We start from the raw sequence: 12,585 nt of genomic DNA, 5'->3' as shown, positions 1-12,585 counted from the left end.
AGACAAATACCTGACTTCTCTTCTCCATTGCTTCCTGGATCTAGTCCCTCTTTCTTTGTGGATCCACCTTTATCCACGCAGCTCTTGGCTAGACCAGCGGGCTGATTTAAAGAAAAACAAAAAACAAAAAAAGTACATGTGAGGGAAACTGTTAAATTAAGCTTTATTAAATACATTTTTTGTGGATAACATTATCAAGTGGCTGCTTAGTTTGTAATGTGTCTAAAAATAGGCCCCCCAGGTGTTCCTAAAGCCTAAGACTATCTGAAAAGTGAGTGTAAAGACATATTTCTTGATAGAAATACCCCAAAAAGTCTGGTTTTAGCTTCTCAAAGCCACATTTGTGATCCAGGCCTAAGCAGGCATATCTCTGAATTAAACCATCATCCTTCGATGCACCTAATCCTGTGTAAAATCCCTTTTTATTTGTGCTTTTCAGTAATGTATCAGTGTCAGGAATACTGTAGAGCCAGCCAAGAGATTGGGGGCCACCACTATGCACTCTCATTGTCTCCGGCTTCTCTCCTTATATGCTACAACTAACCAGTGGAGCAACAGACGCCTGCCACAGCTTCAAAAGAAAACCAAATCACCCATCGACCGTCTTTACATCTCAGAGATAACAGCAGGAAACATAAAGACTCTTCCTCCGGAGCAGACCTTCATCTTCATGCTCACTCTGGAAAAACAGGCCCAAAGGAAACAGGAGGCCTTGAAGGAAAAATCATCGTGACTTCACTCTCATGCTTACTATTAAGGTCTACTTTGTTGCAAAGCCTTCTCTTTCAGCTCAAATATCAACATTTAGTCAATCTAGGCCAGTTCAACCTTGAGGAATTACACAGAACCAGCGCAGAAAATAAAGGTTTACACTTTCCCTAACCTCTTAAGACTCATTTAGGGCATATTTAGGGACAGACACGTGCTGATCAGTGGTGAGAGGTCATATCTGATGAGAAGTAAGTCAGGTACTGAAGCCAATTGCCCCAGGAAAGCAGAGGACTCATTTTCTTCTCACATTAAGCCAATCAAATATAGTCTGAGTGGTCTGCCATGCATCCTTTCTCCCTGTTTGCTTCCCAAGTGTCCACCATCCAGATAAAAGGCAAAGCCTATCCAAAAAAAAAAAAAAATACACTTTGCATAAAATATCAGTTAACCTTTATGAAGGAAAGCAGAGGACACATTTTCTTCTCACACAAAGCCAATCAAAAGACCTGAGAGAGAATAAGGCCACTATAAGCTAATGGATTCAGTCAGTTACTCTAAAGCCTCTCCTCAATGGCTCAGACAGTCAGACTGTGTGAGTCCTGATCTGCTTACAACCGAGACTCCAACTAAATAAACCGTCAGGAAACACGTCCCTGTTCATGCTCCTGAGCCAAACATGAACCTAATCAATTAGCAACAAGTCCAGGCCAAGGACTGGTCTGTGAGGGTTTGTCCCCAAAGAACATCTAGTCTGGGACAACCCTCTTTGGTGTATGATCAACATGGGGGAATCTAGTGAACACTTGTGAGCGTCAAGAGAAGAAGAATCTTTTAGTTCCCCTCCCTCCCCCCCCCCAATGGTTTGAAGAAAGCCAGTTACACAAAAAACACACAAGCCTCAGCCCTCCCCCTAGTGGTGAAAAGTGGAACATACACAGTGGAGACAGGAGAAGGGGGAGGGAGGGAAGCAGAGAAGGCTGTCTGCAGATCGCCGCCATTTCGCAACCAGATTGTTTACTGACACAGCGCAGCCATTGCAGCAGTTTTCCACTAGATGGGGACTGAAGGGGTCTGGAAACTCATAGATGGGAATATGGAGGCTGCTGAAAGAAGCTCCAAAGCTGAAACCAAGGCTGTGAGAGCTAATCAGAGCCTAAGCTGCAACTATGAGTGCACAAAGAAGGCCCCAGTGGTTGAGTTACTAGTGATATTACACTATAAATATTAGAAAGAAGCTCATAGCACTATAAAGGATCAGCCTTTCCTGTCCATACAACTTAATGTGAACCTCTTATGTGACAAGGCAGGTGCTGATGTGACCTATCTTTAGATCTGCTGAAAGAGACCTGAAAACAAGTCAGAGAGAGCTACCAAACCACAAACACATTACACAGGCAGCTATCAGGCTGCCGGGGCTGGCACTAAGTACCGAGTACCTAAGTACCCAGATGAGATAAAACAATAATGAACCCTGATCCCTCAAGAATGAAGAACCAATTTGCAAAACCTGTTCTCTGCTGTGATCTGCTTACATAAAAGTACCCCCGCCCCCATTACATGCTAATAAAAAAATCCTAAAAAAAATGCCCAATCGTACAGATCACCCTGACATTTAACTTGCTACCACTTCACAGTAACAGCCTGACACTGTGCTAAAGAAATCTGACAAAGCTCTTTTTCCAGGTGGTTTAGGGATTGAAGCTGCAGACTGTAATTGCAAAAAACCCTCAGTTTGAATAGTCTGGGTGGTCTGTCATGCAGCCTCTCTTCTAGCTCATTTCCTGTCGTTTCCCAGCTGTCCACTGTCTAGATAAAAAGGCAAAGATAGCCTTAAAAAAAATAAAAATAATAATTGACTTGGCATAAAATTTCAGCTAACCTTTATGAATATGTCAATAATTAACCCGCCATGGGACACATTGTGCAAATGAACCAATGACCCCGAGTCAGAATCCAGCAGCTGGTAAACATAGCTCACATCACACCCCAATGTACTTCCTCTAAATTAATAAACAGCATCTGCAGTATATATCTGAACATACTGTAGCCTAGACAAGGGCCACAGTGACCTCATTACTACATACTGACCACTGAGAGAGTAGAGAAGAGAAGGGATTAAAGATAAAGGTATAACCAAAAAAAGGTGGCTGTACCTCACTTTAGAAAAATCAGGTAAATTTCAAGATCTTCAGGAGGTCACGCTTATCTTCCCATATTGAGATTGACATTTGTCATGAAGTGATTGCTCTAATTCAAAGGGAGCCGTCTCCAGTCACAGGATCCATCCATGCCATAATCACATCTCTCTGCTACCACACACACAAAAAACGCACAAACAAATCCTCTCTCCTTTAAGATCTAGTTTTCGATTTCAGGAATCCAGAGAAATCTGACAGATTAGAATTACTGACAGATGAGCAGCTCGAGGAGCACGTCTTAAATTAAAAAAAACAAAACAAAACAAAAACAAAAGAAAGAAAGAAAGAAAAAACAAAAACAGAAACCTTCTCAAAGAGAAGACAGCAAGAGCTGAAACTAATTGGTAGTAACTTGGTCTAAAAGGAACTGGGAAGAAAGACTATGCATCTCCTCAGACCACTAAAAGCCAACTAAGGGTGAAGAATACAAAGCTAACATGTCGTTTCTCTTGTGCCTCCAGGAAGCATCATACCTGCTTTCTTCTCATGGCCTCCATTGAGGAGAAGAAGGCGGCAGAGAAGGAGTGAGTGAGGGAGAGTGTGTGTTTGAGAGAGAGAGAGAATGAGGGAGGACAGAGAGGGAGAGCGCGAGGATCTGTCGAACAGATTGTTCCTCCTTTCCTTTTCTTTCCCCGCATGCACATTCACCTCGCCGGTCATGTGACCTGGTGGCTCCCTCTGTCGGTCCTCTCTGTCAGAGGGTCTCCACAGAGCATGCTCAGTCATTTCCAACTGTAACACCACTCCATTCTCCCCCCCAAACTGGAAGACCCCCACTGCCAACGAAGACCCAAATCACCACCCAAAGGCTGCATACCCAACAAGAATAAGAGGAAAAAGCCTGAACAACCAGCACGTACAGACGATTTTATATTCCTGTATTCATGCCAAATTCACTTATTCTATTTATACATATTTTGTAATTCCTTTCATCGTTTCATACAAAAATAATAAATCTTCTCGTCAGTAAAGGATTTTTAAGTTCCAAAAAGCCTCGACAGTATGCAGGCACTGCCGTTTCAGGTGGAGCAATGGAGAGAAGGAAGGAGGAGGTACAAGAAATGAGGCCCAAAACCAAACTGCTTTTCTTCATAGACAGCAGGCCACTTTTTGAACCTCTCAACAGGAGTATCTTTTGTCTCCACTCAGCTCAAGGCCAACAAACACCACTAAACATGGCCTGCCAGGCTCATGAAACAGATATTAAGTTATAGGCTGAGCAGCCATTAAAGAAGCCTGGAAACACTTAGAAAGGAAAGCACAAAAGGACCTGAAGATATCAGCCTACGAGATCAATCAAACTTAGCATAACATGTCAGTACAAAGGTTTTCCATCGTTGTTTTTGTCGTCTTTGTCGTACTTTGTTTTAATGTGATCAATGAATTGAATCATCTATCCAATAAAAAAAATGACATCAAGAGGAAGTATATCAACGAACCCTGACATTTTATTTTAGCATTTCTGCCAACAATTAACTCACAATTAATAAAAAAATCAAAAACATAAAAACAGGTTAGTTCATTGGGAGACTTCCTGGACAGGTAGGAATGCAGATGTAGAAATGCTACAGCTTATACTGTTTCACAGCTAAACAATAACAAGCTAATCCTGACATGTGAGCTATGCAACATGCCCAAGACAATGACAATGGAAGCAGGTTGGGAGGCATACCTTTCTGACATCTTGGGTGTCTAAAACATGAAAATACTCAAGTTATTATGAATAAAAAGGAGAAAACAAGCAGTTCTAACAGAAAGCATTATACTTTATATTTCATGAATGTTCATTTTAATTCTGGCTTCTAAATTATGACAGCCAAATAATCAGGACATAATTATTACTCTCTCTGTATTAATTTTCTCTACAAAGCTCTCCTTTTCCTGCTCCAAATCAAGCACTCCCATTTCCATTATATAAGTGCATTTGTGCCCCTCCTAAAAAGCTCAGTGAGTCCCTGATGATAATAAAAAATAAAAATATTTTTTAAGAAGTACTCTTTCACAAGGAGCTATTCAGCTATTCTTCAAAGATCGCTCACCAGCCAAAACATGCTCTCAAATAACATCGGCTTAATGATCCATTTATGCTCGCCACAATGGCTTTGTGCGCTGATCAGGTGACGTCATCACACAGCCACATCCATTTGTACTCGTGAAATTACTCGGCACTGCTGCAGTAATCTCTCTCCACGATTTCTGTCCTCCCATGTTCGTTGTGTCATGTATGCTTGCAGAGGTGGACATGCTCACACAGCCATGCCTGAAACATGTCCATTTTGAAAATAACTGCACCTGCTATAATTTAACTTAAATGTGCAACCAGCTGAAACAACACTAAAGGACGACTTACACCAGCGGATGTGACGTCGCTTTTGTCATTTGAAACCACTCACAATGGTGAGAATGACAAGCATAAGGTCTCAAGACCAGTTGGTGATCCCTTACAACCACTGGTGGCTCAGGAAAAATGTGTGTTCCCCGATTGGTCGCAAGTGTTTGCTGTCTGCAACCAAGTTAAATTGATTGCAAAAAGGTTGCTGCATCAAAACCTTCCTTGTGATTTTCTTTGAAGATACTGCCTGTAGTTTGCATGGACAATGACAGCAGAAGTAGGCCTGGGAGACACCCATTTTTGTCATATCTTGTAGAGATTAGCATTTGAAGCAAAAATTCAATTTGTTATTCAGTGGGACCAGACAACCTCACTTGCCAACAGCTCTCCCTGATGAACACGTGTGTAGGCCAGCAAAACAAACACTCCACCACACTCCACACTCCAAAAACTACAAATAATAAAACCCAAGGCATCAATGTGGACTAAAATAAAAATAAAAAAAATAAAAAAAAGCTTCATATCTCAATCTGACTGAGCATTGATGGAACAAACTTGATTCATACAGACCCAACACAGAGGATGTGCTGCCAAAGTTCTGATGATAACACACAGCTACACACCCTCAGATGCTCCACGTCCATTTCCCAAAGTGTCTAAGCTTTTCTAGGAGTATAAAGGGACCCCTAAAAAAATATTAGAGGGGTAATCTAATTGTTGGCTCCTAGAAACCCTTAAAAAGCTATCCAGGATAAATCTATTATTATCTATTATTAGAAAAATGTGTTTTTGAAAAGACCCCATAGTTACTAAACCCTAGTAACCCTAAAAAGAGACTGCTAAGCCCAAATCATTTACATTGAGCAAATGTTAACTAGGGATGGGTACCGGTTCTGACATAAACGGTAGTGACCAGACCGAAAAGCAGTGCACATTTTGGTGCTTTTCCCCCCTGAGATGTCATACGCTTTGGATTTTAGCCGATCATTTTACCTTTCCAAGGATAGTAGGCGGGCCCAGGTACGTATGTTCTTTTAGAGCAGAGCTACAGATTAAAAATGCCCAAGGCGAAGAGGTAAAAAGTCTGGCTGTACTGAAACACCTCGAATCTGATGAAACTCCTGGCAACGCATAGTGTTTTTTTGAAAGCCGAAAAATGCACCGTATTTGATAGCTTGCTGCGAGACCTCACACTGAGCACATCTACTGCAGATGTGGTGCCTGTTATCGGACCCGGAGTTAGCAACATCCCCCCAAGAACCCGAGGAGTACAGTCCTGGCCCCTAGCCCTGCCAGTGTAGCAGAAATGATGACGGATGATGATGGCAGCAGCAGCCGTTCTTCTCTGGGTGAGTAGCTTAATGTTGTTCGTGTGCAATTTGTTTAAGCACCGGTTTGAGCACCGTTTAAGCACAGTCACCGTTTCAAAAGTACCGGTTTGGCACCGGTATCGGATAAAACCTAAACGATACCCATCCCTAATGTTAAGTAAAACAGAGTCATGTGAGAAATAATAAAGACAATCTCAAAGATGTCGACGACGACGATTGTACCGCATTTTGATCCGGGACGTAATCTGCATGAAAACAAGCGCTCACTGTTCCTGCTCAACAAATGACAAGGGCGGAGCCTTATACCACGTGATACAGAAGCTGTGCCGTGTGATGCTAAAATTAGCAGGGAAAAAACAACGGAGAGCACGTCAGGGATGACGAGAAAGTGACAGGAGAAAATCCGTCCCTGTCAACCACCCAAACATCAATAACAGGAACCTTATACAGCGCTTCCCTATACCCGTCGAACTCCCGCAGGCACAAAGAAATTACGGAGGCTATCACTTATCACCTGACCAAAGATATGGCTCCCATCAACACCGTGCAAAACGAGGGATTTAGGAAAATGATCAACACCCTAGACAAACGCTACAGAGTGCCGTCCCGCAACTATTTTTCTATTGTTGCACTACCTGCTCTATACACGCAGTGTCAAGCAACGGTGGAGACGGAATTTCAAGTAGTCATGTGCGATACCACTGATTTCCTTTCCGATCCGATACCAAGTAATTTTCAGGCGGGTATCGACGATACTGATCCGATACCGATACTTTATCCAAAAACCGTATTTTATTCTTTGTATCTCAAATTATAGCGTCATAATGATTGCAGGACATCAGATTACTTGTTCTTATCACTTAATAAGAATCCGAGAATCCCGGAGCCACCATTCTCCCGAATTTCCACCTGGACAACAAAATTGAAAAACCATATCGCAGAATTCATAGCGCGGCCCAGCCAATTCCAGTTTCCAACAATGGCGGCAGCTACTTAGTTTTAATATTACTCTTATTTCTCTTTCTGGGTCGCAAAAAAACCCAACTTTTAACATGTTTTCAGATGAGAATGTAGCTGTGTAAACTTCAAATATCTGAGCCGATCGACACATCGTTTTCAAACCCCCGCGGTCTTTCGCTACTCGGGTTAAACATGATATACAAGTCACTTTGATAACTTAAAAATGTTATTGTTTGGCTTTTTCAGTGTTTTATTTGTTCGTGAGTAAATCGGTTTGGCTAAGATTAAAGTTATTAGATTAGATTAAATTAAATTTAACTTTATTAATCCCTCGGGAGGGTTCCTCCGGGGTTTTCACACAGCCGAATAAACATCAAACAGAAAACTAATTAAAGAAAGTGTGAGACGGTCGAGAGTTTACGCCAGCGCCCGGTTATATTTTAGATAGCAAGGAGCAGATGGCTGAGTTTCACTCCACCGAGGGAACTCATGACGTACTACCTGGCTTTCTTTAGACCGTGAAGGGCGGGTCCTCAGGTGGAAGCAGCCTCTGAATTTGGACACCCCCGCTGTTTCTGGACCGGCTAATAATAACGGTGACATTTAACGTATTTTATCCGATAAATAAACACTGTAAAATGTATTTATCAACCCCCCCCCCCAACAGCCCCTTTGAATGTCTCCCTAATTCTGAGGTCTCAAGGTTGGGAAAGTATAGCCACAACGCCTCACTCTTGGAGCACTTTTTTGCCACATGTATCGCAAACCATGACTCAGCTGTTTGAAACTGATGAATCAGAATTGGTTTGTAAAAATGCTGCAACTTCAGTGGTGTGGAACTGGTCTGGCTTTCGTCCATCAGATACACAACAAAGCACTATTTTTGGTAGAGCATGCTAGCGGGCTGTCGTTATTGCCGTGTTGTTTGGAAAATACGGCACACTTAAAAATCAATCCTTTGATTTTTCTGAAAGTCGACAGTGCTCCTTATAATCCTGTGTGCCTTATGTATGAATTCTGTTTTTGTTTACTGACCTCGAAACGATTTTATGTCGTACACGGCACTCGAAAATCTGTCAAATGTCTTAGTACGACTTTGCTAAGCTACAAACCCGCACCGCTTGATGGATTGTCGGAGCATTACGGCTATATTAGGCAGGCGCCTCGCGGAGTGATACGTACTGTGCTTCGACATAATATTACCATATTGTGTGCGTATTAGGGCTGCTCGATTATGGCAAAAATGATAATCACGATTATTTTCACTGAAATTGAGATCTCGATTATTTGACGATATTTATTTAACCCTTTAAGACCTACCATAGAACCAAGTTCGCCAGAACTTATATATATATATTTTTTTTACATGTTGTAGTGCCATTTGTGGGAGCATTTCAAGTTGCTATACATCAATACAACTGTTATAGCCCATATTTTAATAATATGTATGCATTAAGTCCATAGTAATTACATTAATTGCAAAAAAGTGCAATAAACTACAAAAAAAAATTGAAAATCGTTTTTGTCTTTTTTTTTTTCTTCTTTTTTTTTTTTTTACATATATATATATTTCTACTTGGGGAAATTTAAGAGGTTTATCCCTCAAAACTTTAAATACAAAAAAGTTGCAAAAAATACTTTACAACAACAGGAAATTTATTTTGAGTGTCTTCATAGTTTTATTTTAGAGATACAGCAATTTTTATATACTGCAGGAAAAACGAAAAACAATCTTATGATGCAAATTTGCAAAGAAAACAGCATGTGCATCAAAATAAACTATTTCCAGCAGTGCAATTCGAGTTCTAAGCATCCCAGAAACTATTCAGAAAAGTCAAACATTACTTATAAAAACACCAGAATAGGCTTTTAAGGCCTACAAGTAAAAAACTACATTTTCCGCGAAAATGACGTCACTTCCGGTTTCGGGCAGGAAATGGCGGACATGTGATAGTTCGCGCTGACGTCTGTTTCAATGTGGGAAGTGTTACGAACAGCTGATCGGATTGGCAAAGCGTGTTTCTGGAATATTATGTTTTTGTTCCTGCAAGCCTTTTTATGCAATTTTTGCAAAGCTATATGTGAAAGGAAACCGTGACCGAGGACAAGCTGATGGCATAAGATGCAAGTACAACTCCTCTGGTTTCAAATGCAAAAAAAATATTGCGCTAGCTTACACGGTTCAGGTTCTACAGGGATTTAAAAATAGTTACACAAAACGGAGCGTGCTGCTCTGACCGGCTTTAAAGGGTTAACAATAACAATGTATTGAATAATGATTTTAAAAAATAATATAAAATAGTGTGCAAATACTGATAACAGTGCAAATGTTTGCAATATAAGAAATAAATGAAAAATGTAAACATCTATGTTTAGTGAACTTTGCAGTGTTGCTCTGTGGTGCAGCTACGACACCATAGCAAAGTTTACACACTGTGTCTACTTGATCCACGTCTGACTCCACGAACCCATAATGTTTCCACACCACTGAAGGTTTTTTTTTACCTCTCTTTTCAACCAACGGCAGTCACTCTCCTCTCCAAATAACTTTTGCTTAGCTTTCCGAGCTTCCCTCGGGTCCATTTAATTGTTGCGACGCGTGTTTGAAACGCAGAGAGGTGCGCTCGATTTGCCACACCGAGCAGCGCGAGAGTAAAGCACGAGGGAGGGGCTAATAATCGGCTCAGTCATTTTTAAAGATCGTTGAAAGCCCAGATCGTAATCGTGATTAAAATTCAATTAATTGAGCAGCCCTAGTGTGTATAACCTCTTTTTAAGTTTTGTGGATATTATATATGGTTATGCTAAGGATATGTTGGCCAATTTACACTGGAAATGCCCTTTGGTTAAACGGTCAGCAAGGAATTTGCACTGTTAAATTTTTATATAACTTTAATGCACATAAAAAAAAAATATATATAGCTGCTTGTTTAAGTGAAAATACATTATTAGTGCAAAAAACCCCATCAAAGTTGTGGAGTTGTAAAGTATTTTGTCTAGTGTCAATTATATCGTCAGTTATATCGTTATCACAAATTTTCAAACGTATATCGTGATAAATATTTTTGGTCATATCGCCCTGCTCTACCGAGAAAAATAAGTGTTGTGATTATTTTGGTCAATTTTATAATTTCAATTATTTAACACAAGATATTAACTATATTAAAAAAAACTGCATGATGTTTGTTAAACAGTGGATTCTCTTAGCTTTAAATGTAATTCAACTGAAAATCAAATAAACATGACACAGGTTCATTTGACAATGAGTTGGGCCGGGACTAGCGGGTCTTTTTGACAGTGAAGCCCATCTCGCAAAGGCAAGTAGACTGCTGTCAGAACTACCTACTCGTCTCAGGTTTTCCACTGGGTGGTAGCACATAGCACCAGGTACTTTTTTTATTACTTACTCAGCTGGGGTTCCACATGATATTAGGCAACCCTAAAATGTGACATCAACAGTCTGCATGCTACCGACTGGCTATTCAGTGGCGTCACTCGAGTCATGAAAGAGTCTTTTTTTTGAAAATCAAAACCACTCTTATTAAAACTTAGCAATGAGGGGAATGGGTAAACAAAGAAAGAAAGAACACCGTAGTCCCCAAACAAAAAGTCATACACTAACCAGCAGGTATACCAACGTCTTGACGTCCTCCATTGTTGTGGTGTTGTGTTGTATACAAATTGTGTCACTGGACTTTCACCTGTGTTTCTATAACGACCCCACGCAGACTAAATCTTACTCGATTGTAATTGGAAATGACTGCATGGCAGGGCATGGTCTGTGGCGCAGCTGCGGGGGAGGCGGACACACCTGACCGGCATCTGCAATAATCAATTACAGTGGTGCCAAAACCCAGAAATCGAGCATGGCGGAACTACGACTGGGCCAGCCAGGCGAAGTGCTAAACCAAATGGTGGCCGGGAGAGCGGAAGGAGCAGGTGGCAATGTTACGCCGCCAGTGGAAACAGCCGCAGGACCGCACAGAGTGCCTGATGCAGCTCGGATTGGGTCCTGGCTGACACTGCCACCTCCCCCATCGGCGTCCCACGTATGGCCAACGCCATTCGGTCCGGGTGTCCGGCAGAGGGACTTGCTCAGCCTGAGCTGGTTGACAGTGTGCAGGAGAGTCCTGCTCATCCAGAGCATCCGCTGCTCAACTGGAGGAGGTCAGAGTGCAGGAGGGACCTGCGCACCAGCTGGACCTGCCTCGTTTCTACCAGAGACCAGCGTGCGGTGGGGTCCTGCATGCCAGCCGCCTGCGAACCTCGGCTCACATCCGTAACTGCTGCGCCAACGCCGCTTGCCATGCAGCCGAGCCAACACATACCTGCTGCCGAATAGGTTCGGCCGGATGACTCCCCGGCCTCATTCAAGCGATGGGGGTATGTGGCAAGGCGTGGTCTGTGGTGTGGCTGCGGGGGAGGCAGACACACCTGAGCGGCATCAGCAATCACGCCTCACTGGCTTAAAAGCAGAATGAACTGGATTCTGTTGTTGTTAGTGGTGTGTTTAGCTGGCAACTGAAAAGCTGCCACCGTGCATAACTTGTGACAACCGGAAATAAAAGAAAAAGTGCTGAAAAGTGGGAAAATGTGGTGGAGTCTGTCATGCATTGTTTAGAGACAATGTCTAGCCTTAACAGCCTTAGCCTCTAGCATTAATTTACAACAAAATTGAATTAGTTGCCTTACCTGATCTTTACACACCCAGTGTGATTTGAAGCTCTGCAAAGGAGGCAGACAAGATAGCACACACACCCAATGCTGATGTTCGAATTAACCCAGGATGCACACGCTTTAAAGTGGCAGCACCAAGATAAAGCCAACCATGAGGTTCAAACACAAAACCTTCTTGCTTTGAAGCAACAGTCATAAATACTGGTTCACCATGCTACCCTTAGTTTTCAAATGGTTCTTTCATGTTGGTGTTTTCTTTTGGGATATATAAGCACCTAGTTGGTGAAGTGGTTCCTACAAAGAAGGGTTGCCACACAGGAAATAAAACATTTTCCCACTTTGCTTTCACTTTTACAGTGAAATCAACTTCAAAGAA

The 12,585-nt window shown here is 41.9% G+C and overlaps 1 protein-coding gene across 2 annotated transcripts in view; it reads right to left on the bottom strand.

Moving 5' to 3' along the window:
- Positions 1-12,585, bottom strand: part of ehmt1b (euchromatic histone-lysine N-methyltransferase 1b) — a 40,941-nt gene that overhangs the window by 16,182 nt on the left and 12,174 nt on the right. Inside the window, exons 1-2 of one of the 2 annotated variants that reach the window (XM_085463198.1) lie at positions 3,383-3,531; positions 11-101 (exon numbers count right to left, since the gene is read on the bottom strand). In XM_085463198.1, coding sequence (XP_085319324.1) covers positions 11-101; positions 3,383-3,406 — 115 coding nt within the window. In that variant the 5' untranslated portion in view covers positions 3,407-3,531. Of the gene's footprint in view, positions 1-10; positions 102-3,382; positions 3,532-12,585 lie in introns of those variants that run through there. The other variant, XM_085463199.1, reaches the window with a different exon arrangement.

The sequence above is a fragment of the Copadichromis virginalis genome, linkage group LG7 (assembly GCF_057382275.1).
Source record: "Copadichromis virginalis isolate Kocher_CV1m ecotype Utaka linkage group LG7, C_Virginalis_male_GT1.1, whole genome shotgun sequence".
In the NCBI taxonomy this organism is placed as follows: domain Eukaryota; kingdom Metazoa; phylum Chordata; class Actinopteri; order Cichliformes; family Cichlidae; genus Copadichromis; species Copadichromis virginalis.
The sequence above is the reverse complement of the archived record's forward strand: the minus strand, read 5'-3'. Positions and strand labels throughout refer to the sequence as shown.